At 42.8% G+C, this 24,152-nt stretch overlaps 1 protein-coding gene across 1 annotated transcript in view; it reads right to left on the reverse strand.

Moving 5' to 3' along the window:
- The window catches only part of LOC126354801 (uncharacterized), a 55,494-nt gene that overhangs the window by 6,088 nt on the left and 25,254 nt on the right, over positions 1-24,152 (reverse strand). The window contains exons 3-4 of the mRNA XM_050004717.1: positions 16,547-16,623; positions 6,433-6,571 (exon numbers count right to left, since the gene is read on the reverse strand). Of these exons, the coding sequence (XP_049860674.1) occupies positions 6,433-6,571; positions 16,547-16,623 (216 nt within the window). The remainder of the gene's footprint in view (positions 1-6,432; positions 6,572-16,546; positions 16,624-24,152) is intronic.

Below are 24,152 nucleotides of genomic sequence, written 5' to 3' on the forward strand. Positions count from 1 at the left end.
TCGTGCATTATCCTGCTGAAATGTAGGGTTTCGCAGGGATAGAATGAAGGATAGAGCCACAGGTCGTAGCAAATCTGAAATGTAACGTCCACTGTTCAAAGTGTCGTCAATGTGAACGGAGCTGACCGAGACGTGTAACCAATGGCACTCCATACCATCAAGCCGGGTGATACGCCAGTATGGCGATGACGAATACACGCTTCCAATGTGAGTTCACCGCGATGTCGCCAAACACGGATGCGACCATCATGATGCTCTAAACAGAACCTGAATTCATCCGAAAAAAAATGACGTTCTGCCATTCGTGCACCCAGGTTCGTCGTCGAGTAGACCATCGCTGGCGCTCTTGTCTGTGATGCAGCATCAAAGGTAACCACAGCCATGGTTTCCGAGCTGATAGTCCATGCTGCTGCAAACGTCATCGAACTGTTCATACAGATGGTTGTTGCCTTGCAAACGTCCCATCTGTTGACTCAGGGATCGAGACGTGGCTGCACGATCTGTTACAGCCATGCGGATAAGATGCCTGTCATCTCGACTGATACGAGGCCGTTGGGTGCCACCACGACGTTCCGTATTACCCTCCTGAACCCACCGATTCTATATTCTGCTAACAGTCATTAGATCTCGACCAACGCGAGCTGCAATGTTGCGATACGATAAACCGTAATGGTGATAGGCTACAATCCGACCTTTATCAAAGTCGGAAACGTGATGGTACGCATTTCTCCCCCTTACACGAGGCATTACAACAACATTTCACCAGGCAACGCTGGTTAACTGCTGTTTGTGTATGAGAAATCGGTTGGAAACTTTCCTCAGGTCAACACATTGTAGGTGTGAATGCTCTGAAAAGCTAATCATTTGCATATCACAGCATCTTCTTCCTTTCGGTTAAATTTCGCGTCTGTAGCACGTCATCTTCATGGTGTAGCAATTTTAATGGCCAGTAGTGTAATACTCAGAAGGCAGTAAACAGTGTCGTTTTACTTTATACTTTGTATCTTGTTTTGCTTGTAATGTTATAGGACCATTTTTCGGAATAGACCTGGAACATATGCAAATTCACAAGATTCAAATTAGAGGCCCACTCTCGACATGCATGATCTAAATGTACGACAAGTCATTACTGAAGCTGCCGCAGGAATTCCACAACAGGAAGTGCTTCCTGCAGTGAACACTCGTGAGAATGTTTTATGAGATGGAGCAAGGAGGGACGTCAGCAGAAAGCACTGCCGAACGTAGAATCTACTTTTGGAACAGACACTGAAGATCCCTATCGGGCAGGTGAAAAGAGAGCCACCAGTAAAACTATGGAACACCATTAAATATGCTGCACTTACACAAAAAGCTTTGTTTAATAACATACGGAAGATGGACGACAGATCCGCACCGAAAGACTGGAAACTGCACAGGTCACACCAATATTCAAGAAAGGTAATAGGAGTAATCCACTAAACTACATGACCACATCGTTAACGTCGATATGCAGTAGGAGTTTAGAACGTATATTGTGTTCGAACATAATGGATTACCTCGAAGAAAACGGTATATTGACACACAGTCAACATGGATTTAGAAAACATCGTCCCTGTGAAACACAACTAGCTCTTTATTCACATAAAGTCTTGAGTGCTATTGACAAGGGATTTCAGATCGATTCCGTATTTCTGGATTTCCGGAAGGCTTTTGACACTGTACCACACAAGCGGCTCGTAGTGAAATTGCGTGCTTATGGAATATCATCTCAGTTATGTGACTGGATTTGCGATTTCCTGTCAGAGAGGTCACAGTTCGTAGTAACTGACAGAAAGTCATCGAGTAAAAGAGAAGTGATTTCTGGCGTTCCCCAAGGTAGTGTTATAGGCTCTTTGCTGCTCCTTATCTATATAAACGATTGGAGAGACAATCTGAGCAGCCGGCTTCGGTTGTTTGCAGATGACGCTGTCGTTTTTCGACTAATAAAGTTATCAGAAGACCAAAACAAACTGCAAAACGATTTAGAAGAAATTTCGGAACGGTGCGAAAAGTGGCAGTTGACCCTAAATAACGAAAAGTGTAAGGTCATCACGTGAGTGCTAAAAGGAATCCGTTAATCTTCTGTTACAATCAGTCTAACCTAAAAGCCGTAAATTGAACTAAATACCTAGGTATTACAATTACGTACAACTTAAATTGGAAGGAACACATAGAAAATGTTGTGGGGAAAGCTAACCAAAAACTGCGTTTTATTGGCAGGACACTTAGAAAATGTAACAGACCTATTAAGGAGACTGCCTACACTACGCTTGACCGTCCTCTTTTAGAATACTGCTGCGCGGTGTGGGATCCTTACCAAATAGGACTGACGGAGTACATGGAAAAAGTTCAAAGAAAGGCAGCTCGTTTTGTATTATCGCGAAATATGGGAGAGAGTGTCACAGTAATGATACAGGATTTGGGCTGGACATCACTAAAAGAAAGGCGTTTTTCGTTGAGACGGAATCTTCTCACGAAATTCCAATTATCAACCTTCTCCTCCGAATGCGAAAATATTTTGTTGACACCGATCTACACAGGGAGGAACGATCACCAAGATAAAATAAGGGAAATCAGAGCTCGTACGGAAAGGAACGACTTTTTCCCGAGGAAACTGATAGGAAGAATTTCACTGGTTAACCAAGTTAAACATAGCCCAGGGAATGGAATTTGCGCTCTCAGAGACGCATTTTTAGCGACTGCAGATCGCAAGAGACAGAATCCAGGCAATCAGGTCTAACTTGTAACGAAAAACGCTGTAAAGCTAGGCTTCCTCGACGGACGCAGTCGCACAGTAAATCTGCAATTCACCTGACTCTTCTCTCCTTCTGTAGAGAGGAGAATGAGGTCGCAATACTTCTCCCAGCAACAGCTGCAATGTGTGAGACCGAGGCGCCGCTGCGTGAGATGCAGGGAAAGTCAAATCAGTTTACAAATTTCACATGATAGAGTTTCACTCTAACGAGTTATGTTGCAAGTCATTAAACGTTTGCTTCCAAATTCCACAAGCGGTGTGATGTACTATGTTACATAATTCTGTGTGTTGCCTTCAACAGTTCTATTCTTTATTAACCCATTTTGCTACTATTACTCGGTACTTATATGACTTATTCTCAGTTTTCCCCTGACCCTCGTGCCAGATTAACAGATTTGGGTTCGCAAAGGTTGCCAAAAGTAACTGTTTATTAAGATGTTGCCACAGGATGCCTTCATGAAATATTATTAAGAATTAAGCATTTTTATCAAAATTGTGAATTTTTGGGGTGATAAACCAAAGGATTAATATATTGAATTTCATTCAGTTCCACAATCCAAATAAAAGAAAATCACCAACAGTAGGTACAAATTATTCTGATTTAATGGACCTAAATTTTCCGCGGTCTTTCTTGTGGCAGAATACAGCCAGGAAAAATATCAAGTTCTCATGTTGCCTTCGCAGTGTCTCGCGGAAAAAGCAAGCAATGAAATAAAGATTAAGAAGACATAGAAATAGCGAATCAAAGTATCGTAACAGGAGCGAGCTCGGTGAGAATCGGTTAATGTACGATGATAACAGAGTCCTCGTTTCTGGGCATGCGCTGACTTCAGCGCACTCGGAATTTTACGAGGGGTGTCTGAGAAGTCCGTGCAATGTCTGAGAGATGGCATGTATCGAGGTCATGTTTAGTTAGTAGCATCTTTGGAAAGAACGCGCACCAATTTTCCGTCATATTCGTCTATTTATTTGTGTTTGGCATTCGTGTGAACCAAGGAAGTCGAGTGATTGTCGAAAAATGGACGAAAAAGAATTTAGTGTGGTGCATGAAAGGCAAAACGCCTCAGGAGACTAAAGAGAAGCTTAATAAACATCACGGTGACTCTCCACCTTGGTTTAGAACAGTTTATAAGTAGTTTCAAAATTTTCAGAGTGGACAAATAGGCACAAGTGATGCTGAACGTTCTGGACGCCGTGTGGAGGTTATGCCTCGTGAAATCATTGATAAAATCCATGATACGGTGATGGATGACAGAAGAGTTAAGGTAAGCAAAGAAGGGAAGGCGGAAAGGTGGAAGCAGTATTTAGAGGGTTTATACATGGGCGAAGTACTTGAGGACAATATTATGGAAATGGAAGAGGATGTAGATGAAGACGAAATGGGAGATAAGATACTGCGTGAAGAGTTTGACCGGGCACTGAAAGACCTGAGTCGAAACAAGGCCCCGGGAGTAGACAACATTCCATTAGAACTACTGACGGCCTTGGGAGAGCCAGTCATGACAAAACTCTACCATCTGGTGAGTAAGATGTATGAGACAGGCGAAATACCCTCACACTTCAGGAAGAATATAATAATTCAATCCCAAAGAAAGCAGGTGTTGACAGATGTGAAAATTACCGAACTATCAGTTTAATAAGTCACAGCTGCAAAATACTAACGCGAATTCTTTACAGACGAATGGAAAAACTGGTAGAAGCGGACCTCGGGGAAGATCAGTTTGGATTCCGTAGAAATGTTGGAACACGTGAGGCAATACTAACCTTACGACTTATCTTAGAAGAAAGGTTAAGAAAAGGCAAACCTACGTTTCTAGCATTTGTAAACTTAGAGAAAGCTTTTGACAATGTTAACTGGAATACTCTCTTTCAAATTCTGGAGGTGGCAGGGGTAAAATACAAGGAGCGTAAGGCTATTTACAATTTGTACAGAAACCAGATGGCAGTTATAATAGTCGAGGGGCATGAAAGGGAAGCAGTGGTTGGGAAGGGAGTGAGACTGGGTTGTAGCCTCTCCCCGATGTTATTCAATCTGTATGTTGAACAAGCAGTAAAGGAAACGAAAGAAAAATTCGGAGTAGGTATTAAAATTCATGGAGAAGAAATAAAAACTTTGAGGTTCGCCGATGACATCGTAATTCTGTCAGAGACAGCAAAGGACTTGGAAGAGCAGTTGAACGGAATGGACAGTGTCTTGAAAGGAGGATATAAGATGAACATCAACAAAAGCAAAACGAGGATAATGGAATGCAGTCAAATTAAATCGGGTGATGCTGAAGGAATTAGATTAGGAAATGAGACACTTAAAGTTGTAAAGGAGTTTTGCTATTTAGAAATTTGTTAACGTCGAGTATAGATTTAAGAGTCAGGAAGTCATTTCTGAAAGTATTTGTATGGAGTGTAGCCTTGTATGGAAGTGAAACATGGACGATAACTAGTTTGGACAAGAAGAGAATAGAAGCTTTCGAAATGTGGTGCTACAGAAGAATGCTGAAGATTATATGGGTAGACCACATAACTAATGAGGAGGTATTGAATAGAATTGGGGAGAAGAGGAGTTTGTGGCACAACTTGACAAAAAGAAGGGACCGGTTGGTAGGACATGTTTTGAGGCACCAAGGGATCACAAATTTAGCATTGGAGGGCAGCGTGGAGGGTAAAAATCGTAGAGGGAGACCAAGAGATGAATACACTAAGCAGATTCAGAAGGATGTAGGTTGCAGTAAGTACTGGGAGATGAAGAAGCTTGCACAGGATAGAGTAGCATGGAGAGCTGCATCAAACCAGTCTCAGGACTGAAGACCACAACAACAACAACAAGGGATAATCCTAATCGACTATCTGGAAAAGGGTAAAACTATTACAGGTGCACATTATTCATCGTTATTGGACCGTTTGAAAACCGAGCTGCAAGAAAAACGTCGGCGATTGGACCGCAAAAAAGTCCTTTTCCATCACGACAATGCACCAGCACACACCTCAGCAGTTGTGGTCCAAAATTAATGGAAATAGGGTTCCAACTCGTTTCACATCCCCCCCTTTTCTCCAGACTTGGCACCCTCGGACTACTATTTGTTCCCCAATTTGAGGAAATGGCTGGTGGGACAACGATTTTATTCAGACGAGGAGGTGATTGCAGCAACTAATAGCTATTTTTCAGACTTGGACAATGCCTATTATTCGGAACGGATCAACAAATTAGAACAGCATTGGATGAAGTGTAAAGTCTAAAAGGAGACTTTGTCGAAAAATAAAAAAGGTTTATCCCAAACACGTAAGTAGTTTTTATTTTTGCACGGACTTTTCAAACGCACCTCGTACAACTTCACACTCAGCGCAGTCAATCGACAATTAGCATCATTGAGTCACGACGTGGTTGGAAGCTGATTTACACTCTGGCACATGAAGCACAGCCACCACTACTAGTCAATTTTTATCAGGTCTTTTCTGGAAAAGTGTCTCCATATGCCACCGCCCTGCGGTTCCATCCTGCAGCTGCCTTCCACTCGACGCCCGCCAGTGCTGTAACCCCTTGTCGAGGCTGGCTGGTTATCTTAACTGCATCTACAACCACCTTGAGTTGTGTAGGGGTAAGAGGCAGAAGATATGGCAGAGTTTTTAGTGATACAAGTGTACTTATGTGAATGTGTGGTACGTACTGCAGTTGATGAGGACAACCTCCGCGTGTAGGATGGCCTCGTGCGGCCGCGACGGATGTTGCCTGGACCACAGCAGCACGTTCGCCGCCGCCTTGGTGACAGCTGCCACCAGAAAAGCCGTCGCCAGTGAGGGCCGATGCTGCAACACCGCAACAACAACCACACCACTTCATCCATCCATTCCTTCACAATGTTTCGAGCGACCCCATCGACAAGAGGGACCTTCAGTGTAATCATTGGTTCAAATGGCTCTGAGCACTAAGGGACTTAACACCTGAGGTCATCATCAGTCCCCTAGAACTTAGAACTACTTAAACCTAACTAACTTAAGGACTTCACACACATCCATGCCCGAGGCGGGATTCGAACCTGCGACCGCAGCAGTCGCGCGGTTCCGGATGAAGCGCCTACAACCGCTCGGCCACCGTGTCCGGCAGAGTAATCATTAACAGAGGGACGTAAATCATACAAACTTAATCTCAATGATAGCAGATGCACAAAGCTCCATTTCTAAATGTCGAAGGACATACTAAACGCCTCCCAGTTTGAGAATCCAGTAATCCAAACACTGAGCACATCCCTATTCCCACACATGAGGAAGTCAAAAAGGTCATAAAAGTCTCTCCAAAAACAACAAAGCATCTGTGGAAGATGGGATAGTGGCAGAAATACTAACCTAGCTGAAGGAAACACGCATGGACATATAAATAAAGTAATCCTGGATATACAGGCTCCTGAAAAACTCCCAGAAACTGGACCACAGCCGCTACCATTCCATTCTACAAAAAGTGGAAGCGTAACAGAACTTGATAACTATAGAGGAATATCGCTCCTGCTAGTGAAATAATTTTTTTTTCCGAGATCCTTGGACGACACATAACGGAGAGCTTGACATATAGTTATGGGAATATCAAACAGGTTTCAAAGCATCGAAGTCCTGCACTAAACAGACACAAAACCTCAAAATCATCATCAACATAGCTAGAAAAGAACCAGATAGTGGGTAGCTGCATTCTTAAGGTTCCAAAAGGGGTAGAACTCCCTTTGGAGTAATGAGAAAAACATGATTCAATGAAAAACAATACGGACAACGCCAAATTCAAAGAGAAGTTTAGAGGACAACTCTCAGAAAATTTCCCAACCAATACAGGTGTGATGCAAGGAGACGGTAGTTCTTAAACATTATTTAATTGAATCCTGGAAATATTCAGGGAATGGACCGTGTATCTACCAGCAAACACCGGATTGAGGATGGGGATCAAAATAGAATATCTAAGTATCCCATGTCTGGCTTTTGCTGATGACTTGAACTTACTGGCGGTCGAGATGCAAGAGACTTCTATGAATCTAAAAGTACAGCATTTAATAGCAGGGAAAACATCAGAAAGACCGAATTCATTACCAGTGTTAAAGACGCCCCTATAATGATGAGAGTCAGCGCTCACAAACATATCCCAAAATCCAAAAACTGTGAAGTACTTTGGAGAATGGATGTCAGTGTATATCACTGAAACGGCAGCTCTCAAAGAAAGAAAACACAAACTAGGTGGGGCATAGTATGGTTGTAGAAAAATGTATGCTTCAAAACACATGTCAATGAATACCAAACTCAGACACTACAAACACTACAACGCAGTAGTCTGATTGTCAGTACTCTACGTGACATAGTGCCTATCCCTAACCAAGATGACCAGAATACAAAACGGTGAATTACAAGAAAGGACATTCCTGCGAAAGATAGTGGGACCAAGCATCTATCAGACAGGAGGCGATGGTACAAACGTAATGATGAACTCTGCTTGCAACAGTAGAACCTCAGTGATGGCATCAGAACAAGAAAACAAGCTTTCTATGGTCACAAGTACAGAATGAACCCTGACAGGCTGTCCTACAATATCTTCAAAGAAACCTGCAAGGGTAAAGGCACTGGAAGCCCAGGGATCAAGCAAATAGAGAAATATATACCTTGCAGAATTTCATATTAGGATAGACATAATAACTAACAGGAGTGACTACCATGTAACTATTGAAATCAGACCCTTCCTAATATCCCTTACAGAAGTTAACCACAGTGAGAAATGTAAGATAGTGTTCACCAGCAAAATGAAGGAATACTGGATTCACTGAAAAGCTCAAAGTACTAAAAAGAAAACAGTTACTAAACTTTACCAGGAAGACCAGACATGACAGACGACAACTTCACAACAAAAACAAAAGCACCGTGGTCCACAGGTGACTCAAACGAGTTTAAAAATATACTAATTAAGTGGGGTAAAAAGAACTAGTCAACCTCCACTGCCCCAAACGTCCCCTCTAGCCTTGATAATGGTGAGTAAGGGAATCCACACGTCTTCAGATATGCCATCTCCAGCTGACACCACTGGGTGATGGTTAGATCATGTAATGATACCTAACTGAGGAGGTGTCGACAGCTACACTTCTCCCACTGTTCTAAATAGTCCCAGGTATTTTCTATGGGATTAAATTCGGATGATTTAGAGGGTCACTCGAGGTACAGTAATGGGTAAACCTCAGAGCATGTGGACAGTGTCACTCACTTAGCCAGAGGACAAACTCTGCACCAGAAATGATGGAGTGTAAGACAGTCTGAAATATGGCTTCTCACAACTCTTTGAAATTCTACAATAAATCACAATGAAATAATAAACGAAATCTGAAAATATGTGTGATCTCAGAAGTATGCTGCGGATCCAATGAAACAACAATATTTTCAGTATCTTAAAAACTACAAAAGTTAATATGTTTAGTGACTAAATACTTTCACAATGAACGTTAGAACTTACAACTTTTAAACACTTCATGCAACTTCAGTAAACAGAGTCTCAGATGATAGCTTTGCACAATAAATATCATCCCTGAAAGCCATGTATCTGTATATATTTTATTTATTCATTTACTATGTATTTATATTCTACTCATTATGCAAATGTTTTTTGTTAGAACATCATACGAGCATCCTCCATAATAACACAGACATTTCCTATATGCATTGACCCAAGGGCACGTATTTCGGATATGGAAACTGGTAGTCGGATGACCTTGAAAAGTAGTTGAAACTAGGAAGTTGAAAGTATAATAACTCCATTTTCCTACCTATATGAAATTGCTTACATAATAAAGACAAGTCCTTTATTCCCACCATTTTCTTTGCTTAGTAGAGATAGGGGGTGTGACACATTATCATGCTGGAATTCGAACTTTCCGCCATTTTTATTGGGGAGGAGGTTAGGTTAGTGGAGGTAGTTCAAGTGTCCTTTCTTCCAGACAAAATCAACCAACTTGAATGACGTCACAGTGGCGCTCTCTGCTGGTAACGATATTAACTAAGCCAGTTGGAATCCAGACCCAGAGGCGAACACACATGCTTGAAATTGGTTACATAATAAGGACAAGTCCATTTTCCCGCCCTTTTCCTATGTGTGACGCATTATCATGTTGGAATTTGAACTTCCCGTCATTTCCTGGGGGGTGGGGGGTCAGGTTAGTGGAGGTAGCCCAATTGACCTTCTTCCCACCAAAATTCAAACCTCCTGCCAAAATTCGCCATCTTGATTGACGTCATTGGGGATGTGTTTGTGACGTCATGGCCGCCATCTTGGATAACGGTACTTTGCCCTAGAACACAGGTTGTTCCAATACTGACAACTATGTCCTCTGGCAACATATTGGCGTGACATCTGAGGAATTAACACAGGCCCTCAGCTGCAGCAACAACTATCGTCTACACAACGCTGTCACGACTGCATTGCTCCAGTGACGGGTGTGGAGTCCACAACAGCTGCCTTAACTACCCATGTCAGTAACATTACGCCTTCTGGTACCAACTTACAGTGTTTCCACACTGTGTAAGTCGACCATTAAGTTCCCCTCGTAGTGCCATATGCTCTCGCCTATCAGGCATTACTAACGGTACTTATCATTAAATCAGTACCACTGAGGGATCTCCTGTCCGTCACAAAGTCCGTCGGCCCAATCCAAAAAACTTCGCCAGGCAAAACCCATCTTTAGTGAGCTCTTCAGTTGGGACATTGTTCGCCAGTCCGATAGCTACTGGTTTTCTCCAACACACCTCGTGCAAAAGAAAGACGATTTGGTGATTATAGGGCTCTTAACGCTTGCACCATTACAGACAACTGTAGGATCCTGCACATAAAAGACTTTGCACAGCTGCTTAGTGGTGTGGAGCTGTTCAGTGTTCTGGATTGCTGCAAAGCTTAATATCAGCTTCCGCTGGCCCCATATGAGGGGATGTTATGGATGTTTCATTCCTGCGCTCGTGCGATCGGAAATTAAAATATACTTAAAATCCATTTTCTCGAGACTGGAGACAGACAGAGACCTCCCAAGTCTAAAGAAAAATTCAAAACCTTAGCTCAATTTCTTTTGCAGCAACATATGATGAAATATGCACGAAATGCAAAGTCATTGCGGCCCCTACTTTTCATTGTAACGATTTCGAACTTGTTATTTATATAGGAAATACCACAGCTATGACCGTTAACGAAATGATGGGCATTTCACCATGGTGCTGACATACAAAGCCGAAAGTAAAGTACAAATCAAGTTTTTTTTATCGAACAGATTCTGTAAAGTCGTTTGAGAAACATTATGTCACCACAGCGTCTTTGCTAAGCCTGGCCCGCTCTGGGTGACGTCACACCGAGTGCGCTGCGGCCTTCTTTCGTCATTTCGCCATGCAGGATCTCAACGACTCCGCGCAACTTGCGCCAGAGAGGACAGACACAGTTTGCTTCGTCTTGTGGCGTCGTACAGTCCAGTTCCATTCCTCGAGTTATGAAATGGTGAGTTTGCACACAGACCGTGCAACAACTGTCAGCACAACGATCAGTTTTGCTGCTCCCCTTGACACAGCAGCAGAGAGAGGTGCGCCAACAGCCCTGGACACAGGAGCGGCACCACTTTTCAGACGAGTCCGGGTTCTGTGTACTGGATCACAATGAACATATCTGGGTGTAGAGGTTTTGAGGAGAACGAACATTTCCAGATTGCCTTCTCAGTCACGTGGTGAGGTCGATACCTCATATCCAGCAAACCCATCTTTGGGTGTCTAGGAGCTAGCGCTCTCTGGAGGAGGAAGGAGTGGAGCGTCAGAGGATCGCGTGGTGTCTCAGACAGGATGGCACGCGAGGTAGAGAGTACTTTTTTTGGATAGGCATGACCAGCTTTCCCGGCGTGTGCACATTCCAGCAGCGGCCCCGTGAGCTTGCCCTGTTGGTATAGAGCTCTGTAGCGGTTATTGCAGCGAGCCAGCAATTTGATGAGTAGTTTGAGCAGACATTTCGATACCAAGCAGGGTAAGAGATAGCGCTCTGGATGTGCCGCTATCTTTTTAATGTTAAACTTCTTGTCACAGCAGGTCAGGTGCCCGAGGTCTACCACGCAGTGTGATGTGCTGTCCGTAGGTTTGCATCCTAATCTCATGCTGGGCCAGTTCCTCATAATCACTGTGGTCTAAAGAACTTTTTGAGTGAATTGTTTTGCTTGAAATTTTGGATGTGTAAATAGAATAAAAATATAATTGCACTGTTTAATAAAAAAATTAATGCCTAAAGTAAGTAAACTGCTTTTTTAATCCTTTCGAACTTAATACAAATTTGGTTTCTTAATGCCTGAAAATAGTAAACTACTACTTGCAATACTTTTGGAATAATGCAAAATTTGGATTGTTGCTATGGATTAATCATACATAATATTGCACTGTTTTAACAGAGAAAATTAATTCCTGCAACTAAAAAATGTTTATTGTCAGAAGAAGGAGACTACGGAAATTTGTAATGTATTGATCTGCTGTACTGTGGTAATGAATTTGTGAAGATATTTTAAAGGAACAAACGATGTTCCAGTTGTTAACCAGTCCTTCCATTAGGACCTGCTGATTGTGTCCTCTCGTTAATTAACGTCCTTGATAAGCCCGCTTCGTCATTGTCACACACGCCCAAAATTCGTAAATGTTATACACGCCCGACAGCTGGCGTAATAGTGTGTCTTACCACTGAGTAAACAACATGATAACCTTCGGTTCACTTAGCAGGAAATACAGACAGCAGCCGTTACATTTCTTATGTGTTAAAACCGACGCCTGTGCTCTGTTCCCCAGGTCTCCACGACGTTACGTTTCAACAAGGTCACGCAAGACTGCGTGTTGCCCTGATCTGCCTCGATATACAGTGTGTTCAAGTATTATCCCGTTCAGCATGTTCTCTAGATCTCTCACCCACTGTAAACCCTTGTCCTGTGTTACTGAGAGACTGATGTGCATCTACTCGTCATCCACTACGATTGAAGACCACTGGCATAGGGTTACACGTTCTGTCGTGTTCTGTCATAAACGCTCTGTTCACCTCAATGCCCACCTGGGTTAGGACCACCTCCAGTAGCTGCAGATGGCTGCCAAAGTGGAGACCAAACACAGAAAACTCGGTGCCATTGCACCGCTTGGTCACCAGCTGGATGGCTGTCTTGTGCTGGTGACTATTTCCCAAGAGTGTTGCGTGTTCGAGTTTGGGCTAGGGGCTGCCCAGTCTCACTATCAGCCCATGACAGATGAAGATGCTAAGTGACATACCTGAAGTCATACCCAATCGCTTCCAACACCATGATGCTACTGCAGTGGCTAGCTAAAACCTTGGAAAAATGCGACTTCTCCCGAAGTCCCCAACAAACGCGGAGACGATGGCCATATTGGGTACTGCAGAACTTTGATTCATTGCTAAATGCAATGCGACACCATTCATCAGCTGTCCACACTCTCTGGTCCCGGCACCACTCCTAGTGTAGCCATTTGTTTCTTAGTGTCAAAAGTAGCCTACATATGGCATAAAACTATACTCCTCCCGAACAGGCCATGAAGGCCCAACGGTACCGACAGCCCGCCGTGCCATCCCTAGCCCACAGACGTCACTGGATGTGGATATGGAGGGGCATGTGGTCAGCACACCGCTCTCCTGGTCGTATGTCAGATCTCGAGACCGGAGCTGCTACTTCTCAATCAAGTAGTTGCTCAGTTTGCCTCACAAGGGGTGAGTGCACCTCGCTCGCCAACAGCGCTCGGCAGACCAGACGGTCACCCATCCAAGTGCTAGCCCAGCCAGACAGTGCTTAACTTCAGTGATCTGATGGGACTACACATGGCATGGTAATTTCTAATTCCCTAATCTGGCTGCTGCCAGTCTCTGACCAATGGTGTGGAAACGACAGAGGATGCTGCAGGGAGTCTGTTATTTGTTCTAGGATGGCAGGTGCATATGTGAAGAGGTTACAGTTTGCTTGCTGTACAATATGGCGTTCCTCCCTTGTAGTGGTCAGATGTGGTTGATCAGAACCTTGATGACGTTCGACATGCAGTCCGACACTGCATCTAAATGCCCCACAAAGCTGGACGTTGCACAATGCGACCAGCTGGCCAAATTGAGACTCACAATGAGGCCCTTTTCAAATTCCGCCAGGTGCTAATAACGCTGTCTCACACGAGTATGCAGCATGTCCATGTCCTTCACTGTGGTCTAGACTGAACACGTTTGGTCTGTTCATGCCCCTAAACATGAACAAGACTAAGACCCTCTGGTGGCCGTTCTACCTGTCACAGAGAATTGCAACTCTAACCATCCACATCTGCCATTGGGCATACATGTACAAAATTACGCTGACATCCAATCATGTCTATTGGGTGCTTTACTTTGTTTGTCAGGCAGTGTGGTTTATAACCCTTTACCATCTACTGATTTGGGGCACTTCAGCTCCACCCACTTTCGTTTTCCCTGAAGAAATTCTTTTGAAAATTATGTAGTGGTGAGGAATAGCTGTTACTTTTATTAGTTTCGAAAACTATGTTAATGTCTTTCACCTATTAATTTTCTGCATTTCAATGAAACTATGAACCTGTACATTTACGATGAAACTGCATGAATTCACTCGAAAAAAGCCCATTGAGAGCCGTATACTCGAATGTCTTTCGCTCATTAAAAGCCCCCGAGGAAGGTCTGAAAGTATATCAGTAGGGTGCATATTCAAACTAGTGTAACACATATAAAAAGAAATTAGAATTATATAATAATACCTTCAGCTGCTGACAGGCGTTGATATATATCAACGGGGACAGGTGAAAATGTGTCCCGACTGGGACTTGAACCCGGGATCTAGTGCTTACATGGCATACGCTCTATCCACCTGAGCCACCGAGGAGAGGGCGACTATAGTGACTACATCTACATCCATACTCCGCAAGCTACCTGACGGTGTGTGGCGGAGGGAACCCTGAGTACCTCTATCGGTTCTCCCTTCTATTCCAATCTCGTATTGTTCGTGGAAAGGATTGTCGGTATGCTTCTGTGTGGGCTCTAATCTCTCTGATTTTATCCTCATGGTCTCTTCGCGAGATATACGTAGGAGGGAGCAATATACTGCTTGACTCTTCGGTGAAGGTATGTTCTCGAAACTTCAACAAAACCCGTACCGAGCTACTGAGCGTCTCTCCTGCAAAGTCTTCCACTGGAGTTTATCTATCATTTCCGTAACGCTTTCGCGATCACTAAATGATCCTGTAACGAAGCGCGCTGCTCTTCGTTGTATCTTCTCCATCTCTTCTATCAACCCTATCTGGTACGGATCCCACACTGCTGAGCAGTATTCAAGCAGTGGGCGAACAAGCGTACTGTAACTTACTTCCTTTGTTTTCGGATTGCATTTCCTTAGGATTCTTCCAATGAATCTCAGTCTGGCATCTGCTTTACCGACGATCAACTTTATATGATCATTCCATTTTAAATCACACCTAATGCGTACTCCCAGATAATTTATGGAATTAACTGCTTCCAGTTGCTGACGCGCTATTTTGTAGCTAAATGATAAGGGATCTATCTTTCTATGCATTCGCAGCACAGTACACTTGTCTACATTGAGATTCAGTTGCCATTCCCTGCACCATGCGTCAATTCGCTACAGATCCTCCTGCATTTCAGTACAATTTTCCATTGTTACAACCTCTCGATACACCACAGCATCATCTGCAAAAAGCCTCAGTGAACTTCCGATGTCATCCACCAGGTCATTTATGTATATTGTGAATAGCAACGGTCCTATGACACTCCCCTGCGGCACACCTGAAATCACTCTTACTTCGGAAGACTTCTCTCCATTGAGAATGACATGCTGCGTTCTGTTATCTAGGAACTCCTCAATCCAATCACACAATTGGTCTGATAGTCCATATGCTCTTACTTTGTTCATTAAACGACTGTGGGGAACTGTATCGAACGCCTTGCGGAAGTCAAGAAACACGGCATGTACCTGTGAATCCGGGTCTATGGCCCTCTGAGTCTCGTGGACGAATAGCGCGAGCTGGGTTTCACACGACCGCCTTTTTCGAAACCCATGCTGATTCCTACAGAGTAGATTTCTAGTCTCCAGAAAAGTCATTACACTCGAACATAATACTAGCTGGCGCACGCCTCCCGCGAGACCCACGTTCTCACCTTATATATCCACAAACTACCTTTTTAGTGTCCCTACCCAACACACTCATTACTCGTGGAAGACATTCTTACCAAGTCCTGTAAGAGTTCGGGTAATATGTGTACATCCGCGCACTCTTACGGGACTTGGTAAGAACGTATTCCACGAGTAATGAGTGTGTTGGGTAGGGACACTACGGAGGTAGTGTCTGGACATATAAGGTGAGAATGTGGGTCTTGCAGGAGGAGTGCGCGAGATAGTCCCTGCAGTCGCTCTATCCTCTGTGCCCTCGGTGGCTCAGATGGACCGAGCGTCTGGCATGTAAGCAGGAGACCCCGTGTTCGAGTCCCGGTCAGGGCACACATTTTCACCCGTCCCCGTTGATATATATCAACGTCCATCAGCAGCTGAAGGTATTAATATATAATTCTAATTTCGTTCTAGACGGCAGCAGGCGTCAATGGTGTCTACACCATATCCATATTAAGTATCCATATAAGGATATAAAAAGATGCCGAGCAACCATTTACAGAGAATTATGCCACAGTGTTAGAAGTGGGCCACAGACGAACACTCGGAGCTGTGGGTGTGCGATGTTGAGCATTGGCTTAGTCTGCGTTACCTCATAGACTGCGATCAGCAGCAGCACGCATGCGAGCACCATGAGGGCGCACAGGATCATCACGGCGCGGGACCATTCTGCAACAACGACAAGAGCGATATTTCTAAAATGAGCCTTACTCACACATCAGGTACACGACAGTGCACAAATACCTGGGAAAGCAAGACTGCATGTGATATCTGATGTTGAGAATTCAGTGCGGCCTGAGGCCTCCACTGTGTTCTAATAAGGGCATCTAACAAGGGGAGGCCCCCAACAGTGGGATCGCCTTTTTGTAACCATCTGTACACTACTGTAGGTTAAGATCCCAAGTACCACACACTACAGCCATTCACTCTGATGGGTCCTCATTTGTGAGTAACTGACGAAAAAAATTTTCGGTATATTGTATGACACAATAGTGTTAAAAAAGTTGCTTCACGTAGTCTGGTTGCGTGGTGTAATGAATAGGATAGTAGCTTCACATCCCAAGTACCACACACTACAGCCATTCACTCTGATGGGTCCTCATTTGTGAGTAACTGACGAAAAAAATTTTCGGTATATTGTATGTCACACAATAGTGTTAAAAAAGTTGCTTCACGTAGTCTGGTTGCGTGGTGTAATGAATAGGATAGTAGCTTCACATGCAGAAGGTTGTGGGTTCGAATCCCGCCACGTGCAGTAATTTATTTTATTTTAAAATCTTTATGGAAATGACATTCGTAATCATTTTTATTCGATTCATTGATTTAAATGTATTTTTTATAACCTCTTCATTTGCTCTCATTTTCTCCCCATCATTCTTTTTCCAGTTGAAACCCATGTTATGTATTTTTAATTAATTTTATACATTAATTTCGATTTAATTTCTTCTGTTTATCGCCCGGTTATTTCGTAAGCATTATTTTCACACCACTGTACAGTCAATATTAATAGACTGTTTGGTCTTTGGTTTTATAACTGACGGATAGGAATTTTCATATAATTGAATACTATAACAGATGTTGTTGTCTTCAGTCCTGAGACTGGTTTGATGCAGCTCTCCATGCTACTCTATCCTGTGCAAGCTGCTTCATCTCCCAGTACCTACTGCAACCTACATCCTTCTGAATCTGCTTAGTGTACTCATCTCTCGGTCTCCCTCTACGATTTTTACCCTCCACGCTGCCCTCCAATGCTAAATTTGTGATCCCTTAATGTCTCAAAACATGTCCTACCAACCGATCCCTTCTTCTAGTCAAGTTGTGCCACAAACTTCTCTTCTCCCCAATCCTATTCAATACCTCCTCATTAGTTACGTGATCTATCCACCTTATCTTCAGTATTCTTCTGTAGCACCACATTTCGAAAGCTTCTATTCTCTTCTTGTCCAAACTAGTTATCATCCATGTTTCACTTCCATACATGGCTACACTCCAAACAAATACTTTCAGAAACGACTTCCTGATACATAAATCTATATTCGATGTTAACAAATTTCTCTTCTTCAGAAACGCTTTCCTTGCCATTGCCAGTCTACATTTTATATCCTCTCTACTTCGACCATCATCAGTTATTTTACTTCCTAAATAGCAAAACTCCTTTACTACTTTAAGTGTCTCATTTCCTAATCTAATTCCCTCAGCATCACCCGATTTAATTTGACTACATACCATTATCCTCGTTTTGCTTTTGTTAATGTTCATCTTATATCCTCCTTTCAAGACACTGTCCATTCCGTTCAACTGCTCTTCCAAGTCCTTTGCCGTCTCTGACAGAATTACAATGTCATCGGCGAACCACAAAGTTTTTACTTCGTCTCCATGAATTTTAATACCTACTCCAAATTTTTCTTTTGTTTCCTTTACTGCTTGCTCAATATACAGATTGAATAACATCAGGGAGAGGCTACAACCATGTCTCACTCCTTTCCCAACCACTGCTTCCCTTTCATGCCCCTCGACTCTTATTACTGCCATCTGGTTTCTGTACAAATTATAAATAGCCTTTCGCTCCCTGTATTTTACCCCTGCCACCTTTAGAATTTGGAAGAGAGCATTCCAGTCAACATTGGCAAAAGCTTTCTCTAAGTCTACAAATGCTAGAAACGTAGGTTTGCCTTTTCTTAATCTTTCTTCTAAGATAAGTCGTAAGGTCAGTATTGCCTCACGTGTTCCAACATTTCGACGGAATCCAAAATGATCCTCCCCGAGGTCTGCATCTACCAGTTTTTCCATTCGTCTGTAAAGAATTCGCGTTAGTATTTTGCAGCCGTGGCTTATTAAACTGATAGTTCGGTAATTTTCACATCTGTCAGCACCTGCTTTCTTTGGGATTGGAATTATTATATTCTTCTTGAAGTCTGAGGGTATTTCGCCTGTCTCATACATCTTGCTCACCAGCTGGTAGAGTTTTGTCATGACTGGCTCTCCCAAGGCCGTCAGTAGTTCTAATGGAATGTTGTCTACTCCGGGGGCCTTGTTTCGACTCAGGTCTTTCAGTGCTCTGTCAAACTCTTCACGCAGTATCGTATCTCCCATTTCGTCTTCATCTACATCCTCTTCTATTTCCATAATATTGTCCTCAAGTACATCGCCCTTGTATAAACCTTCTATATACTCCTTCCACCTTTCTGCCTTCCCTTCTTTGCTTAGAACTGGGCTGCCATCTGAGCTCTTGATATTCATACACGTGGTTCTCTTCTCTCCAAAGGTCTCTTTAATTTTCCTGTAGGCAGTATCTATCTTACCCCTAGTGAGATAAGCTTCTACATCCTTACATTTGTCCTCTAGCCATCCCTGTTTAGCCATTTTGCACTTCCTGTCGATCTCATTTTTGAGACGTTTGTATTCCTTTTTGCCTGCTTCATTTACTGCATTTTTATATTTTCTCCTTTCATCAATTAAATTCAATATTTCTTCTGTTACCCAAGGATTTCTAGCAGCCCTCGTCTTTGTACCTACTTTATCCTCTGCTGCCTTCACTACTACATCCCTCAGAGCTATCCATTCTTCTTCTACTGTATTTCTTTCCCCTATTCCTGTCAATTGTTCCCTTATGCTCTCTTTGAAACTCTGTACAACCTCTGGTTCTTTCAGTTTATCCAGGTCCCATCTCCTTAATTTCCCACATTTTTGCAGTTTCTTCAGTTTTAATCTACAGGTCATAACCAATAGATTGTGGTCAGAGTCCACATCTGCCCCTGGAAATGTCTTACAACTTAACAGATAAATATAATTAAATTCATATTCATAAAAATTCTGGTTGGAAAAGTAATGATATAAAGAAAAATTAAACAAATGAAAGAAATTTAATGCGATGATTAAAATAATGTGACAGAGGAATAGAGATAAAACTTAAACAAATTAACTAAATAAAAATAATGATCAAAGTCACTTCGGTAAAGGTTTAAAAATAAAAAAAACTTTGACCTAGATGAGATTCGTACTTATTACTTCTCGCATGGGAAACTATTATCCTATCCATTATTCCATTCAACCAGAACACGGACTTAGCCTCTAAACGTTATTGAGTATCACATAAAACTCCGATTTTTTTTTTTTTCGTCAGTTACTCGCAAATGAGGATCTACCGAACAGCTGCAGGGTGTGAGTTGGGATCCTAACCCACGTCATCGTACATTTGGTTTTAAAAAGACGATCCCCCACCTGGGGACCTCCCCTTGAAAGCATCTAGTGAATCCAAAGCTACATGTGGCGTTCCCTTACGAAGTATGATAGGCCTTTTACTATTCTTCATCTGTACAAGTGATTTGGGGGAGATTTCTTAAGTGGCAATAAAAAAAAGGGTTTAGGAAAGGTAAACTAAAGACTGTGTTTTATTGGTAAAAGACTTAAGTGGGGTAGGAGGTCAAACGGGCCGACTTGGAGCAGGAGAGGCATCTCAGGACATTTTAATTTACAGTATCTATACTTTTACAAATAAATTCATAAAACTTTGTCAGAATCACCAGGAAGGATTCATGATTCACACCCATTGCATTGGAAGTTCGAAACCATAACAAAATAAATTTTTTTACGTGCGAAATTTCATCATTTTTTCACTTACTACTGGCTGCATTTGTTGCTATAGGTACACTTTTCTTCATAAGTTCGAGAGATTCTTCGATGAATTTTGCACAGCATACAAACCATACTTACAGGTGTATCAAACTCTAGAATTTATTTAATTTATGAAAAAACGAATGAGCTGTTATATTTTAAACTTCATATTTAGAAAAAAACACAAATATTCTAGTTGATTACCTCGATTTTTACCACAGTGTTTAATAGATTTGTAAAATTCTAGAGTTTCACAAACCTTTCAGTATGGTTTGTATGCTGTGCAAAATTCATCGAAGAATATCTCTTACTTATGAAGAAAAGTGTACCTATAGCAACAAATGCTGCCATTAGTAAGTAAAAAAATAATGAATTTTCACATGTAAAAAAATTTATTTTTTGTGTTTTCGAGCTTCCACTGCTGCGAGTGTAAATTCGGAATCCTTCCTGCTCATGCTGACAAAGTTTTATGAATTTATTTTTAAAAGTATAAACAGTGGAAATTAAAATGTCCTGTGATGCCTCTCCTGCTCCAAGTCGGCCCGTTTGACGTCCTACCTCCCTTAAGGCTGCAAAAATGGTTCCAATGGCTCTGAGCACTATGGGACTTAACAGCTGAGGTCATCAGTCCCCTAGGACTTAGAACTACTTAAACCTATGTAACCTAAGGACACCACACACATCCATGTCCGAGGCAGGATTCGAACCTGCGACCGTAGCGGTCGCGCGGTTCCAGACTGAAACGCCTAGAACCGCTCGGCCATTAAGGCTGCAACAAGTCCACTGGATAAACTGCTTACACTACGCTTGCCGGTCGTCTTCTGGTCTATTGGTACACAGTGTAACGTGCTGACTGCTTGTTGAGCTCTGATAGCTCAGTAGGTCAGCTGCTGGGGGGGGAAATGCAAAATTAACTGTGCTACATATCGACTTTTCTCTCAGCTTACTCTTCAGGACTAGCCAGGCACTGGCTGAAGACTGTAGCAGTGATCACGTAGCATAATGTTTAAAACTAGCCAAAGGAGATCTGTAACAATTACGAGCAGCTGTCCCGCGACGCATAGGGATGTGATCAGTAGCCGTCGATGAGCGACCAGGCTGCTGACGTAGAGCATGTGGTCCGAGGCAGCACAGGGTGCGAAGATGCAGGCAGCCAGTGCCCATGAGCAGCGGATTGGGACTTTTCCGATCCAGCCTGAACGCGTTTGTTCCGCACACGGTGTTTGTGACAGAATTATACCAACCGGAAGTGCCACTGGTTGTAAAATGAAGTATATGTTTCTTCACGGTCTTTGTGTACACTAGGAAATAAGCAGTCGAATATTTGTGACAAGGAACAATATAAATTTTATTGTTGCCCGTTCCACTTACAGCAATTTAAGCTGTCGTCTTAGGTTTCTGCCTAACTACACACTCGAAAATTGCCAGATATTCGGAAATAAATAGCCAAATATTTATTCAATCCTTCGTTTTCTAATCAGACAGGAATGTTAATAACACTGAATATAGCAAAACATACTTGTATTACATTCATAAGAACGCCCCAGAATGTGCTGAGCACGGTAAGAAGAAAAAGAAAAGTTAGCTTTTAGTGGGATGCAAATTTACTTCCTTCGAATCTGCAGTCCCTATCTTAATCCACTACGTTATCCAGAAGAGTTCGGAATTTCGGCTTTTTGGTCAGGAATCATAGTATCTCTTGATGGCTTCTATTGTTGATGAGTCGTTAAATGACATTCAATTGTAATTGACGTGTTTGTGACGAATCTTCAAACCGCCGTGGCCTTAAAATGGCGAATTATAATACAAAACAGCAAAATACGCCATGATCAACACTAAGTTTCCGCATTAAGTTAATAATTGTACCGATAAGGGGTAGTCTCTGACAGAATTAGCATAATTCTGCCTTTAACGTATACTCTAGTCAACTGTTAGGGGAGTGGAAGGAAGGAGACACAAATAAAGTGAAATAGAGATGGCAAATCGTAAATGAAATGGATATGTGACATTGTTGGCAGGGAAGCCCCATCCGGGAAAGTTCGGTCGCCGGGTTGCAGGTCTTATTTCAGGTGATGCCACATTGGCCAGCTTGCTTGTCGGTGATGATGATGATGAGAATGACACAACAACCAGTCCACAGGTGGAGAAAACCGGGAATCGAGCCCAGGCCGCTGCAAGGTACCACTCAGCTAAGCAGGCGGAGTTAACAAATTGTAATATTCTATGACAAATACATAACTCACCTTACAGACAAGCCACGTGAAAACTAGATACACCAAATGAGGCACGACGATGAGTCGAGGTCGGTGGAAGTTTAACTTTGTTTCAAATGGCTCTGTGCACTAGAACTTAGAACTACTTAAACCTAACTAACCTGAGGACATCACACACATCCATTCCCGACGCAGGATTCGAACCTGCAGCCGTAGCGGTCGCGCGGTTCCAAACTGTAGCGCCTAGAACCGCTCGTTTCTAAGCATAACAATTTAAAAATAACTGATGTTCTTCATTATCACAAATTACAAAATTTATAACAAATGAACCAAACACACAAATACGATACATCATATGAAGGCTGATGATGTCAAAAATCATGAGAACATGTTAGTTTCAGAACCGTCAAAAAGCACAAACAATTATAAATATTTTATTTTATTTATATGTAAATTACGACATAACTACCATTTCTCCACGTACGAAGGTAGTATGAATTCAGCATGAGTGCCCCAGACCCTTATCCAATAAATATAAATATAAATTTAACCAATGACAGTCTGGTGATTTAAGATCTAGTTGTAGTTTTTAACTTACATTACACAGCTGGATGTGGCAAGGCATTCATGCGTCTCGAAATAAGGTACAAATATTTTATGATGTAGTCACACTAAACAGTATTTTAGGTAAAACTATTAAATCTTTTTTGTAGGTGACTGAAAGTAGCATGGAGGCTGCCACGGAGAATTGTGGTAACAGAACTGGCCATCGGCCATGCTATCTCGACATATAGGGCACAATAACTGATATGTGTAAGTGGGTTGCGAAGTGATAACTGCTGAGCAGAGCAGTAAAATGCCTCGCACAGCAAAGAATGATGCAGTAAGAGGGCTGCTGCCAACACGCTCGAGAGAGTCTTTGTTATGGGCGATGTGACTAGACACCAGGTTTTAGAGAACGAAATAGATAGTAAGGGAGCAAAAATGAGGCCGAATTTGAGGGCAGGACGTCGTTTGATTTCATCGCCGAGCAGCCGCACCACGATGCCAGAGCACTGCTGGAACACGAGACGACTGGGCAACACCAGCAGCATCCTCCGGTTCGAGACAACAATGGGTCCTTCGAGGGACACGGTGCCACAGGCCCACCAGCCTGTTGTCCGTGCCTGCTGCCACTGACACTGAGTCCGAGGACGGAATCGGCATCACTACGCCAGCCACCGTCTGCTGCCTGACCCATGGGTGTGTATCGAGACCTGTACACAGCTGCCTCTGCCGTCATGGAGCAAAGGGCAGCAGGGCCACAGTCTGGCGTGTCGCTCCACCAGGAAACGCTGTGTCACAACTGACTTGGCTTCATCTTCATTGCCA

Source organism: Schistocerca gregaria, chromosome 3 (assembly GCF_023897955.1).
Source record: "Schistocerca gregaria isolate iqSchGreg1 chromosome 3, iqSchGreg1.2, whole genome shotgun sequence".
NCBI classification, from domain to species: Eukaryota; Metazoa; Arthropoda; class Insecta; order Orthoptera; family Acrididae; genus Schistocerca; species Schistocerca gregaria.